General features: G+C 40.5%; 2 protein-coding genes across 2 annotated transcripts; one reads left to right on the forward strand and one right to left on the reverse strand.

Moving 5' to 3' along the window:
- Positions 1-307: 307 nt before the first annotated feature.
- Positions 308-14,206, reverse strand: LOC129766855 (N-alpha-acetyltransferase 15, NatA auxiliary subunit). The gene is made up of 6 exons (XM_055767459.1): positions 13,927-14,206; positions 12,684-13,169; positions 11,471-12,622; positions 11,340-11,403; positions 10,622-11,277; positions 308-1,341 (listed from the first exon to the last, which is right to left on the reverse strand). The coding sequence occupies exons 1-6, from the start codon at positions 13,981-13,983 to the stop codon at positions 1,051-1,053; spliced, it is 2,706 nt and encodes a 901-aa protein (XP_055623434.1). The 5' UTR covers positions 13,984-14,206; the 3' UTR covers positions 308-1,050.
- Positions 14,207-18,737: 4,531 nt separating this feature from the next.
- LOC129766873 (uncharacterized) lies at positions 18,738-23,117 on the forward strand. The gene is made up of 5 exons (XM_055767476.1): positions 18,738-18,871; positions 18,942-19,843; positions 20,072-21,113; positions 21,228-22,329; positions 22,394-23,117. The coding sequence occupies exons 4-5, from the start codon at positions 21,552-21,554 to the stop codon at positions 22,909-22,911; spliced, it is 1,296 nt and encodes a 431-aa protein (XP_055623451.1). The 5' UTR covers positions 18,738-18,871; positions 18,942-19,843; positions 20,072-21,113; positions 21,228-21,551; the 3' UTR covers positions 22,912-23,117.
- Positions 23,118-24,731: the final 1,614 nt, after the last annotated feature.

A 24,731-nucleotide genomic window follows, 5' to 3' on the forward strand; every position in this document is an offset into this window, starting at 1 on the left:
TTTACTGTGTTTTCCTCACCAACCAATCAGGAGTCGAGTTGCAAGTGGTCCGGAATCGCCCCACAATGGTCATGTCTCGTCTCAGCTTAAGTCAGCTGTGAGCAACTTACCAGACTCTCTTTCTTGGCACAAGTATAAAACGATGAAGTATGCGGCATTTCTGAATTTCGGATGAAACATTTAGCTCTTGTATTCTCTCAAGCTCTTTTCTATATTTTCGCCTCTTTCCACTCATGAAATGTTTGTTTTGTTTGTCATTCGACAGATTTCGTAATTTTAAAAAAACTATCAAATTCATCAGAAGCAATTGGTTGTTAATTTCACAATTTATTGAGGAAGATATCTTCCAATGTTGTTGCTATACTTTTTTTTTTTTGTTATTTATTCTTCCGTCGGGTGTGCGGCTATTGCTACTCCCGTCCGCCGGTTACGTTAGGGTTTTGATAACTCTTACTCGAGTCGATTATCAACAATTCGTAGGATTGGATACGGTTCTACGCGGTCTCTCGTACTTCTACGTTAGAAATTGGTTTTAAGCAGAACATAACGATACAGCAGTCTAGGGAGTTGTGTAAAGCATACTTTGCTTTATAACTCGTATATTACAAGAAAATGTTTGATCTAATAATGTAAGAATGATTCCAATAATGAACACATGCACATGGGAGGCAATAAAAACTGTGACACGCAATTGTAGATTTCGCTGAGGGTTTTCTTCCTTCCTGGAAAAATGCACACCCAACCAGTAATGATAACTTGAAATTTGTGAGAAATTTTTCGCACGTTCGAAACGAATCCATCTGCTGTGGCCCGGTATGCAACTGTGCTTGCGTTATTTAACAGTATCTGTACAGTTCAACTTATGTTGGGGCTCGCTTCGTTCCTGACTTGTTTGATCAATTTGTTAGAACTCTACTCGAGAGCGGGGCTAAAATAGCGTTCATAGTTGCTTAAAAACTGACATTTTACACTAGTGTTCCATTGCCTTTGAACTAAATAAAAACAAGAGAAACGCGCCTATTCTATCGTTTTTGTCGACCCGAAGACTGGCTAGTTGGCCACTATCTCGCTACCGTTGTTCTGCGGAGGTTGCGATATCTTCGACGGCTGCTCCATGGGGCACATGGTCGTTTCGGTGGCCGTCGTTGTCGTGGTTGCGGATGAGGCCGGCGAAGACGACTGGGTGGTAGTGACGGTAGCTACGGTGGCCGCAACGTCGGCGAAGATGATTGCTAGTGGGAATCGCTTTTGGCAGCGCTTCTTGAACGCATCCAGCTGCTCCTCGGCGGTCCCTCCACTGAGCAGTCCCGATTTCAGCAGCAGGAACACTTTCGTCGCTTTCTGGAGGGTGAGAGAATGAAATGGAAATTATGTAGGTTTGAGTGAGCGGTAAAAAATAAATATTTTCTTCTACAACAATGAATGTCTCCACGTACGAAAACAACGAAAACAAAATAAAGCCCACTGTTGCGCAGGTTCGTTGCACGAGCCGTTAAATAAGTGTTTCCCGAGACCCCCCTTTTCAGAGAAATATAGAAGCCACAACGATGTTGAATCAGCACACACAGAAGAATTTCGAGGAAGTTAAGAAGAGCTGTTCCACCCGGTTGAATCTGTTGAAAACCATTTCCAAACCGCACCGGAGCAACAACAGAAATATTCGGCTACCGTCGGCCAAAGCCATCAGCAGCCGCCTCACCTATGCCCTTGAACTGACGTGTTTGGCTGGAGACAAGCTCCCTAAATCTCTGGCACCGATCTACAACAAAGCACTACGGACTGTCTCCGGTCTCCTGCCATCAACACCAGCTGCCTCTGTCTGCGCCGGAATTGGAGAACCTCCTTTCGATCGGAGCATAGACTCGGCGATCGTAGCCAGGACTGCCAGTTTCTTGTCGAAAACCAGCGGTAGAGGGGAGACCCACCTGACCGCCCTTAGCAACACGATCCTGCAGCGGGTGGCGCACGCCAACCTCCCCCCAGTGGCAAAACAATCCTGGTTTGGTGCGAACGACTGGAGGTTCCCAACTGTTCTCGTCGAGAACGGTATTAGGGACAACTTTCGAGCCGGGGCGAGCTCGATCGGTCTGCTAGAATATTTCAAGGCCATCATAGCAGAAAAATACCGTCTCCACGAGATCAGATACTCGGACGGCTCAAAAGGACCATCGGGAGTTGGATTTGGGGTAAGCGATAATAATAATAGTCTGATTTCCAGCAAGAAACCCGCGGACATCTGCCAGGTCTTCTCGGCCGAAGTGGCCGGCATCTTCGAGGCAACTACAACTTCATCTTCCAAGCCCTTGTTGGTCGTCTCCGATTCGGCAAGCGCCATTGATGCCATCGGTGGGACCAGGTCCAAACATCCATGGGTACAGGCCATCAGGAAGAACATATTGCCCGACACTGTGCTCATGTGGGTCTCCGGACACAACGGCATCGCAGGGAATGAAGCGGCCGACCGGTTTGCCGGAATCGGTCACACCAGACCGTTCTTCACTCGGGATGTGCCGCTTGACGATGTGAAGTTGTGAATCACCAACTCTATCCGCTCCTTTTGGACCGAAAGGTGGTAGGCAGAGAGGGGGCAGCTCCTCAGAAAGTCAAGGGCACGATTGTCAGGTTTGACGATGTTAAAGGAATGAGAGAACAACGAATCCTGTCCAGATTGAGGACCGGTCACTGCTCGGTCTCACACGGATTCAATAGAGGACCCTTCAATCTACTCTGCGACCTCTGCCAAATCCACAACTCCGTCGAGCACTTCTTGTGTGGTTGCCCGAAATTCGATGATCTGCGAAACCTGCATGGAATCAGCGGGAGTGTAAGAGACATCTTGAAGGACGATCCAGCAAGAGTAGCAGCGCTTGTCTGCTACCTAAAAGATGCCGAACTATTTTTTAAGATCTAGCGTCTGAACAATGGATCAGTCAAGAAGATCCTTGTTCCTTCCCCTCCACGATGAAGGGGAATAAGAACACGTCGGCATCTTCAACGGCACGGCTTCCTCTCCACTGGCCTGGAGCCATGGTCCGAGGACATCCATGCCATCTGGTCCAACAAGCAAACAGCAAGTTCTTTGTTAAGTCATGTCTCGCAAAAAGATTTATATGTGTTTAATTTTTACGTCCAATTTTTATGTGATAATTTTATGTGCAATCTGTTCCCAACGAAGCCTTGCGGCAATGCCGTCGATAAAGAGGCGAACCAGCCCAGGAGGCTGAAAACCTCTCAAATAAAAAATTAAAAAAAAGAAAGTGCTGAGGCCAACTGTTTCATACGCTGTTAATTCGTGATCCTAGTTACAGGTGACGAGACGTGGGTATGTGAGCACAACACGCAAACACTACATCAATTAAATGGAAGGAATGATTGGGTTATGCATTCACATACAAAACAAATGACTTTTCTAAATACAGTAGAACCCCGATTATCCGCGAAACAGTCGGGCTAGGCCAACGCTTATAACGAAAATCGCGGAAAATGCAATTCAATACTGAAAATGAGGTAATTTAGAACACGAAAAATATATATTTTAGCATGAAAACTATGCTTCATCAATACTGAAATTATTGAACACTATCAATCTGTAAGGTCGTGTACATCACTGATCAGATAATGTGAAAGCCATGACCAAAACAAAAAAGCAAGACTCTACCACTCACTAACAAATTTCGGGAAGGTTTATAGATTTACTAGGGAACTCACTTTCGCGGATAATCCGCACCGCGGATCAACCGCTCGCGGATAATCGAGGTTCTACTGTATTAGTGAACGGCAGTAGGATTAAAAGAAGACTAGGTTCCCTGAGTACACGGACGTGCTGATAGCGATAGCGTGAGCAACGATGTCACTAAGAGCCCCCACACACTGCAGACTGCTGTTTGGCCGATGGTTTGGTCGGATTGGGTTGCTAGTGCGCACACCGAGCCAACCAAACAGTCGGGTTGGTCAAGAGTGCGTACATTAGTCAACTGTCGACCGACTATTCTCCAACGACTGTGTATTTAATTTGTGTTTGACAAAGGAGAAGCAGACAGAAAAGGAAAATCAAAAACAGATTCCGAGAGCATTGGGTGCATCCCATTCTCAGTGATTCGCACGGCTCGTGTCGGATGCCAAAATTGAGAGCGAATTGAACTATCGGCCGATAAACAATCGTCGTGTCTGCGTACGTCAAGCCTAGTCAGTACTGATTAAACAGACGGCCGATATTTGGCCGACAAAACAGTTTGAATGCAATCGGGAAGCCCATTTAACTTTCATATCGGCAGATACTGAATCGATGTAATGTGCGCATATGCATATCGCTCCGTACTGATTAAGTCGGCCGATCAAACTATCGGCCAACAAAAGTCTGCAGTCTGCGGGGGCTCTAACAGTACTGTCAGTGTGACATAACACAAAAAAGATAAGCTTATGAAGTTTAAATAAATAAAAATCCGGCTATCCACGGTTATGGTTTGAACACGGCAATAAATATAAACTGAAGATATTCCTAAAAACAAACGGGACAAAGGGACAAAAATCAACATTACGGGTATATAAATCGAATCATTCCGTGTACTTTCTCAGCATTGAATTGAAACACAAACCTAACGATTAAAAACTACAGTTTGAGCTTGAGCTTGGGTAGACTGTACACTTCGTAGTTGCTCTCCGTGATTGACTTAGACCAGCAAAATTGCACAAAAAACACACTGAATGGCGCATGGGAGTAGCAAACCATTCTTATTGTGCAAGTTTCGGTAATTTGAACTTTTAATAGTCACTAGCGACGCCAGCCACATCACCATGAGAAGGGAAGGAATATTAGTATGACATTCGCCGCCCGAAGGCCAGAAGGGTCGCCTCTATAACGTGGTTTCCTAGCGATTATCATGGCAGAAATAGTAATTAGTGGGGAGAGGTAAGAATCAGGATTCACTGAGGTAAGTGATGTGATTATGTAAACACGAATTATTGACCACTCGATGATACGCTGTTCCGAAAATTTATGTGTCACGCAAGCGCACTGAAGATAGAGCCGTGTTGACGGCATTGAGCTTCGTTTTGCGAAATGAGGGAGTACGCATGACAATATGGGTTTGCAGATGAAATGAACACACTTTCAAAATAAAAATTATGAATGAAAATTATTTTTCACAAATCAAATTAGTACTCTATGTAAATGAAAAACACATTTGCTTGAAAGTAGTGAAAACATAAGATCTGAAAATTCTTAGAAAATAATTTAAATTAAGGTCAGAACAACGTACTTCTAGTAGGTAAATAACGCCAAGAAAAAAATTTCATATAAATTAAAGCAATTGAAAACTGCCTTAGGGCTGACTAATCTGATATAGAATAGTTGGCCTCATACAAACTAATGTCGTATCCAGATGTCGACACCATTCCGCCGTCAACGCGAATTGGTTTCTCTCGCTGGGCAAGCTGCATTAAGCCAGCTTTGGAATCGCGCAGCGGGATAAGCAGCAGGTTTTACAGTCCACTGCAATTAAGACGCTACACACAGCATGCGGCAGAAATTTTCTATAGGCAACCTAAAATTGATACTGAGTTCTCTTTATTGAGCTCCAATCGCGACTGCACAGATTTATCATTGGAAAATCTGAGAAGGAAACCGCGAAAATTTTTCTAAAATCGGACCGACGATATAATTCGTCAATCATCACGCATACACTTTATCAAACTCCGATTGCGACTGTGGAGTTATCTATGGAGTTATCGATTGATTACCTGAGAAGGCAATCTTATAGCAACTTCAACACGAACGGCGAAGAATTATCAATGGAAAACCTGAGAAGATAACCGTGATAATTCATCCAAAACTAATCAGACCGACTATACATTCCCTTACTCATTACGTGTTCTCTTTATCAGACTTTGATCACGTTTGTGAAATTATTTTTTAGGTTGCCTGACAAGGATTCCAATAGGATATATTCCGTTATTCATCTTACGTACACTTTATCGACCTCCAATCGCGACGAAGGAAGAATTAGAGAGTTTGAAAATTGAAGAGTTGAGAAATTAGAACTAGAAGAGGGTTATATCTGTGATATAACCGCAAGGTAGACGTAGGACTAACGTTGGTTTAGCAAACAGTAAGTACCAAGCATATAACACATAGACATTTCATCTTTTGAATAGAATGATTATCATTCTACTTCGTTTAGCCGGAAAATAATTATTAAGGCTCAAAGGAGTAATCGATTCCTTCTCGGAAATACCCAGCGCAAATAGTATCCTCCCCAAGCCCGACTATTGGAATCATCGTTGATTCGAAGCAGAATTATTCACGCTTGAGAATGAATGGATTCCTACTCGGGATTGCACAGCAATAATAATACCCCTTTCCCAACAATAGGAAACGACGATCGATTGCGGCATTCGTAAGCAAATAATTTTATAACGCTGGTTTCATCAGTGTCATTTCTTCGATATGTTGAAATAATATCCACTACATCATATCAAACATTTCGTATTCTTCACTATCAAATCCACAGTCAATGGCACCCATCGGTATCGAATTATCATCGATATCTTGATTTTCGCTAAATGCTCCTTTCAATTCGGCTGCAGAAACGAAATGTTGAAAATGAAATCAGTCGAATGAAGAGGCAGGCACTTTTTGTTGATGGCGACTGCCGAAGCCATAGGATATTTTGCTTCTGCTTTTAAGAATGAAAATTTCTAATCCATTGAATTAACTATCTCGTCATATTCATTAATGCTACTCCTCCAACGTGAAACATACCATCATACACTTGCGAGTGGAGGTGTAAAGTGACAAACCAACCAGAAAAGTTGAAGGTCACTATAATACAGAATAAAAAAAACATCAACTTGTCGTGCTATAAGCGAAAAAAAAAGAAAAAGCCCTCTCAACGTTTGGGTTTCCACAGACAGAAGACCATGTTTGCTATGTTAAAAAGTTCCGTAAACTTATCGTTTCCAAAAATGCTCCTGTCGTTCATTTTTCGGATCATAGTGCGCAAACTTGTTGCTTTTTTGCTAGCAATGTTGTTCCAGCTCCACCAAAATACATTGATATAGTCAAATACTTCTCGAATCATTTTCCAGCCAATTTTTTATCGTAATTAATGACGGAAGAAGCATGAGAGGATACAGATTTCGTCGCAGGATGCGCTTCGTAAGCTTTAAAACCAGTGCTTTTATCATTTAACATCCCAGACGAAATTGCTGAATTTGTCTGTCGTATGATTTTGGCGAAATTTTTGAATCTATCTATCCTTGGAAGCACCATGTAAAATATGCAATCCGGAGCAACCCAAATAATATAAGTTTAAGTTTTTTTTCCTGCTATATAATAATGATGATCCCACCTCAAGGTTTTAGCCGCATGAGTTATCTTTAGCTTTTTTCCTGGGGAGACTATCTCAAAGCTAGTTTTTTAACTTAAGTTATACCTGAATTACATTATATCAACTCAATATGTTCCACAATGTTTTAGATAACATGAAAATACATAACTTTACTGAAGACACTATTAGTGTTAAATGACACCAATGCGATGTACAGTGGTTACAAAGCAAAAAAATAAGTCACTTTTATTCATTAAGTTACTCAAAAACGTGCACGCCTGTGCATCAATATTCAACGTCATCTTGTTCGTCAGGGTCTGGTGTATACGGCAAACAACTTTTGGAACTCGGGCACTCTCGGGACAATCACTTTTCGTATCAATTTTTATAGCCCAATTTACTCAATATTTTACTCTGTTTTCTTCATACTTTATCTACTACTAGCTGATCCGGCAAACTTTCGCCAAAAACCCCTTCATACCAATTTTCATGTCGATCGATTCAATAATTTCCGAGTCCATAAGAATCAGACAGATAGACAGAAATCCATTTTCATATGTATAGATTGATGTTTATTTGCATTATATTAATTTACTAGCTGACCCGGCAAACGTTGTTTTGCCATAAAAATTATTTCTAGTTGATGGCGATTGAAAAAAAACAAACCATTCTTTGTATTCCATTCCCGATGTATTTCATTAACGAATCTGAAGTGAAAAAGGAATATATTGTTACAGAACTCAACATTAATATAAGCATTGAATGTTTTGCTCAGCTGAGGCGAATATGGCACTGCCGAACGATTTTCCATGTCAATGTCTGCGTTGCTAATTTTCATGAATGATTGTCTGTCTTTATCAGTTTTTAGTCGTTGCGGTCGTGTCGTTGGTGAGATCTTTAAGAAAATGCATTGTATATCATTCAGAATATGAAATAATTATCAGAGACTATTCTCGTTCAAGATACCTGCTGATAATGTATTATTCTGCTACACAGAACACACAATAGAGCCATATTTCATTGAATTTTCTTTGTTTTAGAAGCGTGTTTATTTCACTCGAAAATTAATAACAATTTACGCTTCACATAAATGGAACACGAAGCTCAATGACTGGAATTTTTGAGTAAATTACACTATCGATTTCCTCAGGGCGTATTTTGTCGATTATCCGAAATGTGCATATGAGGTAATCCTAATTTTTTGTAATTTTGCCATCCAGCCGAATAAATTCAGCAAGGTGTGGAACCGAATACATGTAACGTTGTAATGAATCTCATTCCACATTTCATTCATTTTTTTTTGTTTGAGCACACGTTTTGTAATATCATGACAATACATGTGTTTAGACCTGGCAATATCAAAGGCTGCATCGGCGTTGCTCATGATAGCGTCTGGCAAGTGAGTGTATTTTTCCTCACCTCGCTTCTGATTGTTTAGAATCGCAGTCGATCGCTCTCTACCTCTACATCGTTCGCAGTTCATTCTACGTTGAGATGGTGAACGTTAGGAACATTAGAAACATTAGTACCATTGAAGAAGAAGATGGAGAGTGTCGTTGGAACGGTGGGTGTCAACGATGAGCTCCAGATTGTTGTTTCTTCTTCGAATCACAGTTTCTCGCGTCACTGAGCAGTCGCCTACCATGACTCCAGCAATGTACTCAACGACATACGCATTGAATGTATACATGTGTTCTCCAGTCGGAGTTATATTTGAATTGATGAAAATAACGTGATCGTCACCTTGCAAACCGAGCATGTATGATATGAAGAATTTCAATAATTCAATATGTTTATTCAGAAAGTTTTCCAGCTCGCTGGCAATATGCATGGCTTTAGCCGAATTAAGGTTATTGGCGCATGTGAGGATGAATGCGTTCGACGAGGTGAACTTAGCGCCATCTGTCATTTAACAACGTAAATAAATTCGCTCTCTTTGAAAAACAAACTACGGGTCGATTATTTGAATATTATTCATACCAAAATACTAAAATCGCGAATAAAAATAGGAGATGGGGGATAACCTGTGAGGTTATATTTAGTTTTATGTCAAATTTAAGAAAAAAATAGAAATATGAATAAATTTTTTTTTTCTGCATAGAGCCACCCTAATCGGTATTAAACATATGGTAATCGGTACCCTAGCGGTATCATATATAGTTTACGTCCTATTCTCATGCCTACCAAGTTTTTTGTGCATAATTTCATGAAAATCGTACGAGCCGTTTCGGAGGAGTTCGACCACGAACATCGTGACACGAGATTTTTATATATAAGATAAATCAAGTTCTGATTCTATCTCACTGACAGAGCTAACATTTGAGTTGTTTTACAGTAGTTTTATTGCAGTTGGTGATAGCAATTGGACCTTTTTCGATTTTCGTTTTTCGCAAGCTGCTTATCACAGGGTCGGAAGTCATAAACAATCTTACAAAAACATCCTAATTACTGGCCTCTCTGCAAGTTGAATTTTGAGTCAACTTATCCGAATCAACATTCTGAACAACTTTTCTGCATCCAACCTTTATGATATGTAAGGTAAGACGAGAAAGGGGTTTTGACCATCTTTTTTCAGAACAGTCTCACTGTGCGGCAGCGCTAGTTCGGATTACACTGAGTTCATTCTTTACTAGAACGATGCGTGCAATATAAACGATGCAAAAATAAATTGCGTCAAAAAATCGCGTAATTTCGAATAAATCGCGTCAAAAAAAATACTCCATCACAACCACGCTCACACACGCTCTTGCTGGATTTTTTTTTTGTTCTCTTTATCTTGCCAACGAAGCGACGATAGACTGTATCAAATCGTGTAAACAAAATCACAGAAAAAAAATCGCATAAAAAAAAGAACCCAGTGTATATAATTACCACTATATTACTGTATTATAGTATTACCACTACCTCCCCTACGTATAGGAAGCCAATTAGCTATCTATTTTGGGCTTCATGTTTTTTACAATTTTCATACGTCAAAGTATTGTTCGAGAGTAGTTAACATTTCTGAGAACAATACCGAACGAAAAAATTGAATGCTTCGGAAGTGGCAGAGCACTGAACTTCAAGTTCGTTTTTCTCGAAATCATGAAAATGTCACATGATCCGGTTTAACTTAACTTAACACCGACCAATTGTTCAATCAAAATATCACCCGCATTATGATTAAACATGATATGTTTATGATCAGATTCTATTCTTCATTTGACGCATGTCATTTCTCGGTTATATCTGATAGATAGGAGCTACAAAAATCTTACGTTGAGATCGAAATAAGTTTATAGGATATAACATACCTCCAGAGAAACATTTTTCAGATCAACCGTCGTGAGCAGACTGACCGCCTCGTCCCGTCTTCCGCTGTCCAGTTGGTACATTATCTTGGCCGCTTCGTACAGCGCATCCACGTTGTCTCGATTCGCCGCGAGATAGTTGTCGTTGAGTTCGGTGGCCGAGCTGGCCTCCCGGAAAAGTTGCACACGCTCCCGATCGATCACCAGTTTCACGTTCTCGTCCACTTCGTTGGCCGCGATCTGACTCTCGAGGATTTTGTTGAACCGAATGATACAGTTGTGCAGGGTGGGATGGTTGGCATCGATGGCGCGAGCTCGCTTCAACGATTGCAGCATCAGCAGCAGTTTGCCTCGGCGCGAATAAATCTCGAACGCCATCAGATGCGTATCGATGTTCTCCTTGACAAGCATCTGCAACGGTCGCAAAAATTCGATTGCCTTCTCCAGCGGATCTTCCGGGCGCGCCAGCTTGTCCGGTATTAGCTCATCGAGCTGGGGCGCTTCCGGATCGCCATCCTGGTTCGCGTTACGTTGCTTGCTGTGCTGTTCCTTCTTCTGGTTCGTCTGTGCCGCTTGGGCGTTCTCCTGCTCGGCCTTCTTTTTCGCCGCTTTGCGGAGTTTATTGCGCAGCTTCTTGAGTTCGGATGGTGGTAGGTTTTCTAGAAAACGTAATTTGTGTTTGAGTTGCGCGTATGGTTTAAGGAAATTTCACACATGTTACCAGTATCAAGTTCCTCTTCGGCGGATTCCGGAGCCAGTGGTTTGTCGAATAAACGCAGATACACCTACGGAAATGAAGAAAAAAAAAACGTCAACTTCGTGTTGAGGAAACATTTTTTTTGAAACATTCACCTCTATCGCACATTTTGCAGCCTTGAAGTAAAACGGATGACTCCGTAATACGTCTTCTAAACGAAGCAATGCCAGATACGAACGAAGGGTCATTTTGCGCATACAGTACGTATGGAAATCAAACTGGTCCTCGATTATTTCAGCATAATGTCGATCAACCTCGTGGCACTTTTTCAGTGCCTCGCCCCACTTTTCCAACCGCTGGTAGGAAAGAGCGCACTCCGTCTGGAACCACATGCACTGCATCTCGTTGAGATTTTCCATGGCCGAGACGCCCTCGCGGGTGAATTTCGCACAGATCTCCTCCGCTTCCTTGATCTGGTTGGCACGTAGCATATACTTGGCGCATTTCGAATTAATGTAGCGATCTGCAGTGTCTAAGCTCTGGGCTTCATCCATCCATTTGACCGCTTCCAAAACATCGCCAGCATGTTTGTAGATGCGGCCTTTGGTGACGAAAAGCTCGATCAATGTTGGGGTGTGTTCGATTGCAGCGTTGATGAAATCCAGCGCCTTTTCCGACTCCCGCAGGTGGTCATAATGTTGGGCTAGATAGAAGAGAGTCCACAGCAGAGCGGACGCGGGCTCTTTGGGTAAGTTTTTCTCCTTGTCCGCTGCCGAAAAGTAACCACTGCTGGTCAGATTTTGATGATATCCTTCAACCAGATCGGTGATAATGCGCACCTTGTTCTCGTCTCCATACAATGAGCGCAGGTTTACGAACAAGGGAGGTACACCTTTCCGCAGATTACGACGCAAGTGTTCGTCGACAAGCGCACGGAAAGTGTCCCCTTCGCATACGTCCAATGGTAGCCGCTTCGCACAGTAGGACTGCGGATAATCGCTCTGGATCTTCTTGTAGGCTTCGAGCGTTTCGCTTACCCCGGTTATTTGCATCGCTTCCAGATAACGCTGGTAATAGGCGCTATTCTCCGGATTGCGTTTGATTAGATCCTGGTAAATCAAAACGGCATCCTCGTGCCGATCCAATTTAAGGCACAGTTCACCCATTACCTCTTTGACGGAGAGCGTGTCAAGTATTTGCATTTGATACTTTTTCAGATGTTGCAGTGCCTTGTCATAGTTACCGGATTCCTGAATCACTTGATTCTGGTACAGCAGCAACTCACTGTGCTTGTAGTCGTAGGTTTCCTAGCAGAAGTTCGATATGTTTAAGTTGGATTTATGTTACAATGAACGAACCACATCTTACCATCGTCTGCGAGGACCGGAAGGTGTCCAAAATGTTGTTGGCCGTCTCATAGTCACCGAGCAGATGATAGCTCATCGCAAAACCAATCCACGAGGCGTGCTGCGATGGGCGCAACTTGAACAGCTGGTGGCGAGTTTCTCGGTAGCCTTCCAGGTCCCGCATCTGTATCTGCAGCAGCGACAAATCTCGCAAGATCTGGATGTTGTCCTTTTCCCACTTGAGCGCGTTCCGGTAGCACTTGATTGCTTCCTCATACTTTTTGTCCGACCGCTGCAGCAGCCCGTAAACGTGCCAACAGACATGCGACTTGAGATCATTGCGCAGTCCACGTCTCACGTAATCGTACGCTTCCTCCTTGCGCCCCAAGCAGTTCAGGGTGAGACCCTTCATCGCGAGCGTTTCGCCATGTTCGGTAAACTTTGGGTTAGTCAGGATCTGCTTCGCAAGTTTCAGTCCATTTTTGTATTGTTTCATTTCGTAACATTTCTGCAAGAAAGGGCATCGAAAAACTTTGTTATTCAGCACAATTCTTCTAACATTTGAAATCAACACATCCCAGAATGATGGCACAAGAAGGGATTCTTGAAAAGCATTAAATATGGACCCTGATTTGCAGCAGTAATATTAGCGGCTTCCATGTGTTATGTAATTTCCGGATCAACTCACTTATCCGTAGATTCGATTCGTAACCGAAACACTTGTCAATTGTGTTCAATGGGCAAAATATTGGAATAATTCCTCTCCGCAAGTTTTCTACGTTACTTTGCATACATTCTTCGCATTCATAACTCCAAATTGTCAAACTACAATTGAGGCACAATATTCTTGAAATATTTAACTTTTGTTCCTTTACAAATTTATTATACGAAAACAAAAATATTATCTGAACGTAAATAACGAAACTATACTCCCTTCGAGAAGGGGTACTAGGGATATCAGAGCTCTTATCGATCCTAAAACAAAGCTGGTTCCGAAATCGTCTATAAGATCGTGCGATCGGTCATGAGTCATGTTAACAATCTTGGAAAGTCAATATTATCATTCGAACCGTGCCTTTGTCGTCGAAAACTAGAACCCTCATTTTTCTTCAAATACACTTCGCACAAACTGGCACCACTGGTCACTCAGAGCACAGAACACAGGCGGTCAGATAAAAAAAAATGAGTACACCCGAAAAAGAATATCCTACGAATCACCACACCGCTGCTACCACCACCACGGGGTAGTGTGCGAAGATACTCACCAGAATCTTGCGGAACAGAGCATTCTCTTTGGGGGGCAAAGGATTGCTGGAAGGCATCTTTTCGGTGTGTTCTTCACTCGTCGCGGGCCCAAGATAACACGTTCACGCGGCACACGGTTCCAAAGCGGGGTACAATTAGGGAATTTTTCGTCTCCGGAAGAGTACAAAAAAAAGTTGCTGGCTCACGACGATCTGTGCTGCGGAACCATACGAAACTCGCACTTCTTGATGTCTCGCTTTTTTGCTAATATTCTTAAACGGTTCGGCTCGATGACATTTGCGGAGAGCAGATGGACCGATTCGATCAGGGCTGGGTGGCTTTTATGGCAGCGTGCTGTCAAATGTGCTGAAAGTGCGAGGGGCTTGATAGGATCAAGATGGTGGAATTGACAGGTGGCTCGTAATTGACACTATCTTGAGAAGACGTCTGAGGTTGGTGGAACGGTAGTGTTTTGATTTGTTATTAAAAAGTTCCTAACGTTGTTATGGTTATGTTTCAGTTCCTTGAAGGAGGAAAACAAAAACGCAGCTGATTGCAACTCAAGCTGGACAGCAGTGATCTCAAAGTTGTAGCATGTATATGATTATGATTTTTGTTTGGCGAAATCAGTTTAAGATTACATGCAATCTAATAATTCAACGGTGGATGGAAGAACACCAAATTCGTTATACGAAAAAACCGTGCCGAGCCGGAAGTGTGCGAGGTGGAAGCTCCCGACATTCTCAACGCTGGCGAGTTCCGTGGACTCTGGATTAAGTGGCTTGGTGTTGTGAGTTACCTCTCAACAACAAATATAATAGCAAAATGACTTATTTGTTACCTCTCATCTTTCTAGATAATCACCGTCTGTATAGAAGGAGCTGTGACAGCTTTTCTATGTTACGAGAACCCTGATCCATTTCCAATCAATCGGTGTTTGCACCGGCTGGGGTGCCACTGGCTCGTGGATTATACTGAAGAACGAAGAAAAGCCTTAACACATTCGATAAATTACATACCAAAAGCCAGAATCTCGTGGGAAGCTTTACCGTACGTTTTGGATGATAAGTTTTATTCGGGATAACAGAAAGCTGTAATAAAGCTAGCAGTGTGTTTTTCAATAGTACATAATTGAGATTTATTTTTCCTTATTACACTCCTTGAACTCACTCAGAACTCACATAGCAAGCTCCAAAATACGTTTGTCCGGAGAAATTTCGTTAACGAAAAAGCTTCAAAGTGTTTTAGTGTTGCTTAGATGCGTTCTATATTTGTAAACAAATTCAAACATACGTGAGTAGCGCCTGAACGGCAATTTTGACATTACGTTTTACCTTCCACTTCACTTTCCTTGGATAGGATCATGTGTATTAAATAGGGTAATACAACCGGTCAAAATAAAAAAATACATGAATTCTCGCGTAACTTTTGAAAAGGTCCTATGTAACATTCACATCAACTCAAGAAAAACGAAGTTGAAAATCAGAATATTGTTTCGTGAATTGTTTCAAAAGGAAATGATCTTTATCGCTACTTTTACCACTAGCAGTCAATAATAACTCTGAAAAACTAATCGTGACTGTTGTTATGTGATTTTAGTTTGAAATTGAAGTCTCCGAGTGAAAAATGTTACATTGGACGTTTTGACTGACCGCTTTGTACATCGGACAAATTACGTTGCACGATGAGAATTTGAAAATAACTACTGAATAACGATCCATATGCTTGCACTTCGTGCTAAAGGCATATCATTGTCGTTATTACTCGTTGAATTGCACTAAAAACAATATCAAGACCCGAAAATAACAAAAACTCAAAATGACCGAAGTGCGACTTTGTGTTGTTTTGATTGATTTGTTACTTTGGACGTATCGAGTGTCAGAGGAAAGTGGCGTCCGAAGTAACAGCCGAGTGCTTAATATTCGAATCAGTATATTGGACATTTATTGTATCGGTGATAAAAAGGTAAAAAGGATAGATACTTGAACGACTGTTTTTGCAATGCATTCAATGATTAAGAACTAATAGTGTGTATCCATTAACTTGATTTGTTTACATTTGTTACTTAGGGCCATTTCAAAAGTTACGCGAGTATTATATTCAGTTGCTTTCTTGCAAATGTATGAGTATCAAAAATTACTCTGTTTTGAAAAGGCTGAATTAGAGGACTATTAAAACTGGATGCAAACTGTTTTTTCCATTCAATTAGACCCTCTTCTTCAAATAAATACCAATGAAGCCTAAAAAATACACAATAGCAATATTCCAGAGAAGTTCAACTTTCGGCCTATGACACTGTGCGCGAGTCTACGAGTTATAATTTTGCACGCGAGTACCGGAGGTTTAATTAATATTTGAACAAGGCATTAATGTGAATCGTATTTTATTAAGTTTACGTCCCGAAACAACTGTCTCGTCCCATAGTGCGATGTCACGAGCTTGGTGAAGAGGGTTGATTCATCCGCATTAAAAAAATTGTGCTTTTGTCAAATTTATTTCCAATATTTTCATCATGAACATTTCTTTGAATTTAACATGAGCCTCCTTATCAGCAGAAGCTTTCTCTCCCGCGACTTCCCACATACGCAATCCAAAACGCTGTTTGAAACGGCGTACCCATCCATCCGAAAACCAGAAAACGTGATCCACATAAACTCCATGTTTGTGGACGCATTGAAATAGCAAGTGCATCCTCCATTAATTCTGCTTCGCCGGGTTCGGTGAACATGGACGCGAAAACAGTGGTGAACATAGACGTCAGATTATTAGGCTGGGGAAAAAAGAAATGTCGTATATTGTCAATATATGGCAACACTTCAACATATCTTGTGTTCTTATCGCATCGGATCATATTATACGGCTATTTAAGGACGACAATCTGTACTACAAGTGTCGTTTTGACAGTGTTGTGATTGTCCTTTCTAGTCTCAAGTTATAGTGCGTCAAAGATGGAGTCCACCAAGCAAGAAATTCGCCATATTTTACGTTTTTACTACCTGCGAGGTAAAACTGCAACGAAGCTCCCGTACTACCCCGTACTGGTAGGCCAATCGTCGTGGAAACCGATAAAATCGTTGAAATCATCCAAGTAGACCGGCATGTGAGCACTCGCTCGATTGGTCAGGAACTGGGTATAGACCATAAAATCGTTTGGACCCATTTGCAAAAGATTGGATTCCAAAAAAAAGCTGGATGTATGGGTGCCACACGAGTTGACGCAAAAAAAAATCTTTTAAACCGAATCAACGCTTGCGATGCACTGCTGAAACGGAACGAACTCGACCCATTTTTGAAGAAGATGGTGACTGGTGATGAAAAGTGGATCACGTACGACAACCTAAAGCGAAAAAAGTCGTGGTCGAAGTGCGGTGAGCCGGCCCAAACCATCGCCAAGCACGGATTGACGGCCAGGAAGTTTTTGCTGTGTGTTTGGTGGGATTGGAAGGGCATCATCCACAATGAGCTGCTCAACTATGGCCAGACCCTCAACTCGGTTCTCTACTGTGAGCAGCTTGACCGTTTGAAGCAGGCGATTGACTAGAAGCGGCCAGAAATGATCAATAGGAATGGTGTTGTTTTCCACCAGGACAACGCTCGGCCTCACACATCTTTGATGACCCGCCAGAAGCTACGGGAGCTCGGATGAGATGTCCTATTGCACCCACCGCATAGTCCGGACCTGTCTTCAAGTGATTATCATCTCTTCCGGTCCATGCAAAACGCTCTTGATAATACTAAGTTGGCCTCAAAAGAGGCTTGCGAAAACTGGCTGTCTGAGTTTTAAGTAGAGGGTTTTATAAGGGGGGAATAATGAAGTTGCCTTCTAAATGGCAACAAGTTTGCGAACAAAACGGCGCATATTTGACTTAAATTGGATAATTTAAAGTATGTTAAATAAAGCGTCAAATTTCGATCACAAATACGACATTTCTTTTTCCCCAACCCTATATTTCATCGTTCATATTCACTTTCGAATGTCGCAAGACATTTTGAAAATTATTTCAGCGTGAACTTGAACAGGTGGTGGAATAGTACGATCATTTCGCAGTATACCACATTGCGAACAAACAACAATTAAACAAGTCGTGGTGAATAGAATGGTTTTGTTCACGTTCACGTTCAAATTACAAGTTCGCCAGTAAACGTGAAATAAATAAACACCGAGCTTCAATGAAGTAAATCGGATAAAATATACAATTTTTCACGAATCAACCCGAAGCAACGAAGTTTTTCTACCCGCGCAGAGATCCGAATGAATGAAATTGCATCTATACGGAAATTGTTACTGAAAACTCGAGAGTTTTTCTCGATACCATATTTTTTCAGCTAGTGGTATAGATATCTCAGAATCTACTCGACCGATTTGGCTGAGTGTTTTATCAGCATGTAAAAATGAATGTTTTTTGATTTCTCATGAAAAATAACTCTTTTTTAACAAAAAAAAGGTCGCCATTTCGGTAATTTTTCGAATTTTCACAAACCCCCGAGGGGCGCGCCCTCCTGATTCAATACCAAGCAGCGATTCGAAAATATAATTTCATTACACAAACAACATCTAAAATACCATGATTATTGACAAATATTCGTTCATTATATTTCAATTTTGAAACTACTAACAAAAATACGCAAAATAGTGTAATTACCATTCATAGTATTTAAATTATTGTCAATATTGACAAAATTATTTAAATTACCTTCATTACCAACAAAATGAACAGATAATTACACAAAATATTGCAAAATTTACACACTTATTTAGGGTTAATACGAGGGTAAAAAATATTTACATTGAGTTGAAGTCTGTGAGCGTGTTTAATGTCAAAAACCATGTTAGGTGATTTTTTCGAGGTTATTTTTTTGTTTTGAAACGATTCTTGAAAAGTGGGTCGAAATCTTGTCAAAAACATTTACTATCGTTGTTTGTTGTTGAAATAATTGGTCCGAATCGGAAAGCCATTGAACATGGTAGGTTAATAATTGATATTATAATAAAATGATTGTTTCAATTTCCTAATACATAAATACAATAATTCAGGACTTATTCACGAAGGATGACGACACCGTTCACCGGGAGGCGTTGTGGAAAACAATAGCGCATCATATTGAAGCTGTGCCGGTTGAACTAAGGAAAGCCTTGGAGGAAAGAAAATTCGATCGGCTCATAATTCTGGGAAATCTGGATGAGCATGCCATCGGAAGTCTCCCGTTGGATGTAGGTCCGAAGATTTTCCTTGGGTACATGGTAAAACGCATCCGAGAATTAACCATCCCGTTTTTGAATGCGGATTTAAACAGTCGCGTTGGTTCCCATCGTTCGGTGGATATAACACCGAACCAGAAAACCATGAAGAAGCGAAAGCATACGCCCACTACTTCTGCGGGAAGCTCGATGCTCGGCTCGATGGAAAGTGAAGCCGATTTTAACGCCAGCGTGTATCAGAACCGGATTGCAGTTCTCGTCGCAAATTTCTTGAACACAAAATCGCTGCCAGGTCAGGTGAAACCCGGAGATGTTCAAGTAATTGTGTCCAAAAATGAAGCAGAGCCTCCGGTAGCAAAAGTCGTTTGTGTCAGCTGTAAATTGCCGTGCAATGTTGCCTTGACCGAAGCACGACCTGGCGTGTTCCACCCAAATCTAATTTCTTCAAACACTACACCAAGTCACATCCAAAGTATACTCCTCCGGTCATGAACAAGGACATCCGGACAGCTTTTACTCGAACCAAGAAGGAAAATGTAAGAAATCAGGAGCAGCAGACAACAGTAACTGAAAGCAGTGCATCTCACTATGACCTCTTGGAGTCAGACGTTCCCGGCGAAGGCGTTTTGGAGGTAGACGTTCCCGGCGAAGGCGTTTTGGAGGAAATCGAACCAGGAAACGAAGCAGTCACTATCGAGATTCTGGATGCTAGCAAAGCTGTCGTTGTTGACTCACAGGTTGGTTAGAGTTTCTTGAAACCTCAATGCTCAATGTTTTCCGTTTCACCCTTCTTTTTTTATTAATAAATAGCTTGCTAAATGGTTGGTTTTAAGTTTTATTTATTCACATGACACTAATGTATATTCACAGTTCATTCCCAACATTTTGTCCGTGTTTGCGTTACGTGTTGCTGATTCAACGTTCTACTGATGCTAAAGATTTGTGTTATTTTTACTTCGTTTTAGTTAAAAGTCGCAAGTCGGTCTCGATCAGAGAATCGGAATTGGATGCTCGTTCGTGAAATCGATTCTAATCAGCCATTAATCACAAGCTATTATGAGTGCACTCAACGAATCGTTAATATAGCTGAACAACTCCAAACCGATTCGAGTTCGGGACGGTCGTCTAATTCTACACCATGTATCCTGGATATTGAAACGACTTCTAATACGGCTTCACCTAGTATGAAATCTAAACTCCTTCTGGAGCTCGTAAATCTCTTCAATGTCAGCGGGAAAAGGATCAAATTTGCAGATGAGTTTAAGACGTATTGCACCTACATGTATATTTTAGCAGGACCGAAGGCTTATATTTAATACGCTTAAATCAACATTGCCGTTGAGAACTGCACAAAAACATCTACACAAAACTATTGATCGAGTTAAAGAAGGGGAATTGCGAGTTGAGCAGCTGAAGAAATTTTTGGAACTCACGGATTCTCCACCTGTTGTTTGGCTATCCGAGGATGCAACGAGGATAGTTTCTAAATTACAAATCGATCCTGCTTTGGAAATATAATTGGAATTCTTCTGCCGAAAGATGATGAGACAGGAATGCCTGTATTATTACAGAGAGACCTTGAAAGTGTTTCACAGATGAAAAAAGAATTGAACTCCTCCACACTGACCATCAACGCCGTAGTCACTATAGCTAGACCCTTGAAAAAAGGTGCCCCACCTTTCTGTTTGATGGTTGTGGGATGTGATAATAAGTTTACTGCAGCACCAGTAACCAAACGACGCATATTCGTAATAGAGAAACTAAATTCTGTTGGTATATTAGTTCCAGGAAGCTCTTCAGATGGCGATTCACGATATACATGTTCTCAAAAACAATTCTGTGGAATGTACAAAAATGTGCAACTAACGAATGTACCAGCAGACTGGATCCATTGGTTCAATACTCCATTTGAGAATGATTACGGTCACCACTGCATTCAAGACACTGTGCATATCATGGGCAAGATGCGAAACCATTTGTTCAACTCAGGAAGTGGTATAAGAATAGGTAAGAATATATTTTAAAATTATTAATTTATTGACATTAGTTGTCATTCATAACATTTCTACGAGCATTTCTATCAATATCATGTCGACAAATTTTTGTATAAACTTTTTTCAGGAAATTTCATCGCATCTAAATCACACCTAAGGATCGTTGTTCAGAATATACCACGCACAATACATAAATTGAATGTTGGAGACATTTTGTCGAATGACAAAATGAATTATTCTTCTATTACAAAGCTACTAAACCCAAAAATTGAGGAATGGGTTCTAACAAATATTCCTGGAGGTAGTGGAACTGTGATGTATCTTAAAATAATGCGATATGTGAATGAAGCTTTCATAGACTCATCGCTCAGTCCTGTCGTATTTATAGGATAATGCGATATGTGAATGAAGCTTTCATAGACTCATCGCTCAGTCCTGTCGTATTTATAGGATGGCGTTTGCTGTAATGGCTCTCCGTATCTGGAAGACTTGTTGTAGGAAAAACAGGAGCTGCTTTATGATAACGGCAAATATCTACGCGTGCATTGAAATGAATTTCCATGAATTGATCAAACTCATCAATTTCTTCAGAGAAAAATCAATGGATGAATACTTTTTGCCAACATTATTCGGCAGTCAAGATTGTGGAGAATTTTTTCGCCATTTGAGATCATTGACTACTTTGTGTTCAACAATTGTTAATTTTTCAATGCTGGACTTATTGCATAGAGTTCATAGAGTAGACTTTATGAACTATGCAGAAAATATACTGCAATGTTATGGAGTCAATTCGAAGAAGAGTTCCAAAACCTGCCAGACATTTCAACATCAGGGCCTAGAGGAAATCGAACAAACTGTTCTGGATGCCCAAGTTGACGCTGAAAATGAAATGTTGCACCTGGGTCTTCAGGCTGTGCATCCTATCTCAGCCTCGATCTCAGCATTATTTCCTGAAATAAGGTCTGAAATTCCTTTTGAAACACCCATCACGAACGAAGAACGGAATGATGATGAAGTCAATACATATGCTGATGCAGATGTTGACTTGGATGATGAGCACAACTATTTGGATCTCGATTTGGATCATTTGGATATAACTGTGGCTTCAAACGGTGATTCCAGCATGCATGCCGAGATGTATGTACCTTTGGATGTTGAAGATGAATTGCGGCTTATGCTAGGAGAAAGCGCTAACAACATTGAAATTAAACATCTCATCAAGGAAAATGGTATGTATGGACATAATACAAGTTTGGGTATTTAGCATAAACTATAACACGCTTCGAATTTCAGTATCAATAAAATCATCACGACTGTACTTCAAAATGCAGAATTCAGATGGAAAAGAAGTTTTTGTGAAAAAGTCAACTGTCGTTTGGTTGTTTAACAATGTTAAGGATACCGTTAGTTCAGATCGCCTATACCGTTTTGTTAGGAATAATGATAGGAGAGTTGATCCTATTTTAGCCCAGTCTGCAGGAACGCATGATGAAATTCATATTGGAGATCGGTGTGAGTTTAAATATAGGGCACATGGAAGAACACGAGTCGTGTATGGTAATGTGGTAGGATTTGAATACATCAACGGTAGATCGAAGAACTACACGCTGCACTGCGCTCCAGTAAAACCACCCAGTGGCATTGTGCCAAGAGGAATTTTTGTGTATGCTAACTGGTTTGAACGATGTGGCAATGTAGCGAACAAAATTCAACTTACTAACATTGTAAATGATGGTCGGATTGATATAGATTTGTACAAAACACATATCCAATCTCCAACATTTATAAACAATGTTATGACACTAGCTTGAACGCAGTTGTTTGTATGATTTGAAGTTTGACTATTCTAAATATATAATAAATACGAAAGGTTCACGACTTGAGGTTAATAAAAAGAGATCGAAAGAAATAAAAAAAATAGTTGATAATCAAATATTAAAACTCGGATTTAATTGAATTTACACAAATTGAAAAAAAATAACCCTGGGAATATAAACTTAATAGAATATTCGGTAATTGCTACACTAAGACTTGTGTAATAATTTCGGTAATACATATTTAAAAATTGTTTATTCATTAATAAATTGTACCCAAGATTACTGCCGTACTACCGATGGTTGTCCCATGTTCTACACAAACCTTGTGCACGCTGGGATATAACCATGCATAGAACGGCAGATTAAAGTGTACTCAAATATTCTTTAGTCAACCATATCCAACCTACCATATTTTTAACAGTGCATTATTCTTATATTTCGTTGGTTTACCGAAAACGAATCTTGATAAACAAAATTATTTCAAGGTTTAACCTTCTAACGCCCATGGTGTGTGTAGAGCATCATTTCTTCAAGGTTCCCTCGGAGGTTCCAACTCTCACTAAATTGCGAAATATTGTAAAATTGTAATTTGAAGTACTAACTGTAAAACTATTGATTTACAACATTAAGTAAAAATGAGCGCTCACTCTTTAGTTTTAGTTCTACCTCGAGCCTTACTCTATGTTTACAGTCAAACACAATTTAAAACAATAAAAAAATTAAACGGCTACGATGTTGTTATTGAAGCCTTTTTCATATACAAGCTATTTTGCCATCCAAATCATCATAAAAAGTCGTGAGCGTTAGAGGGTTAATTTACCAGCATCCTTCTCTAGTTGAAATCAGAGAGTATTTTGAATATTTCTCAGAATACTTTAATTATTGATAACTACTCCATTCAATTCCATAAATACCACAATAAAATATTAATTATTGTAATTATCATATTGATTCAATTATATATTATCATTATTGGTTGGTTCCTCTTTTTGTACTGGAATTACCTATTAAATACTAAAAATATTTCAAATATTCACAATCTACTCAATAATTATAAAATTACTATAAATAATAACCTATAATGTCATTACTAGGCAGCAAGCGTATGGTAGTGCGTGCCCCTCGCAAACCCCTATACGCTTTCGGTATTGTCCTAAAGTTCCAAAATATTCATTGAAATTCGTTCTGCTACAACCTGTTGCTTCAGAACTGATACCACCAGCAAGGTCCCGATTTTCAGACAGCATCTATGCATCCAGCTGTCAACAGCGTAATATTCATTATTCGTGCACTCAAAAAGTGGAAAATATATCTACAAAAATACAAATATGGCGCCATTTTGTGGTGGCGGCCATTTTGAATTTAAATTTTTTATAAATGTGTTCTACTAGTCAGTTTGATATCCATATTGATGAGATTTTGAGAAAATATACAGTCCGCCATTTTGTAGCGGTAGCCATCTTGGATTTTTAAGATAATGGAATACGCAGTTTTATAATCATAGCAGAGGTAAAGATGTGTTCCAAATTTCAAATCAGTGGGTCGACAGGAAGGGAGTCAAATTTCCATTAACATGTTCGTCCCCCAGCGCGATTCGGATGTGTTTCTTGTGGGACCCAAATAGTCTGTCGGTGCGCTAGACAGTAATCAGAGAAATAAATGGGAAACAATTATTATTCACAATACTTTTGAAAAAAAAAACATCACTGAATCGTTCCCCTGCAGACAAACATACAAACAGGTCGAGTTTGGTGAAATAACGATTTGAATCAGTGCACTGAAACATACCATTCGTACTAAGTGTACAAAATGTG

Source organism: Toxorhynchites rutilus, chromosome 1 (genome assembly GCF_029784135.1).
Source record: "Toxorhynchites rutilus septentrionalis strain SRP chromosome 1, ASM2978413v1, whole genome shotgun sequence".
NCBI lineage: Eukaryota > Metazoa > Arthropoda > Insecta > Diptera > Culicidae > Toxorhynchites > Toxorhynchites rutilus.

Bases quoted from the DNA above. Each gene is read 5' to 3' on its own strand.
- LOC129766855 (XM_055767459.1), bottom strand. From the start codon at position 13,983: ATGCCTTCCAGCAATCCTTTGCCCCCCAAAGAGAATGCTCTGTTCCGC. The intron at 13,170-13,926 runs GTGAGTATCTTC...CCTTTCTTGCAG, and splicing joins CTCTGTTCCGCAAGATTCTG to AAATGTTACGAAATGAAACA. The intron at 12,623-12,683 runs GTAAGATGTGGT...AACTTCTGCTAG, and splicing joins TCCGGTCCTCGCAGACGATG to GAAACCTACGACTACAAGCA.
- LOC129766873 (XM_055767476.1), top strand. From the start codon at position 21,552: ATGGCGTTTGCTGTAATGGCTCTCCGTATCTGGAAGACTTGTTGTAGG. The intron at 22,330-22,393 runs GTATGTATGGAC...TTCGAATTTCAG, and splicing joins ACATCTCATCAAGGAAAATG to TATCAATAAAATCATCACGA.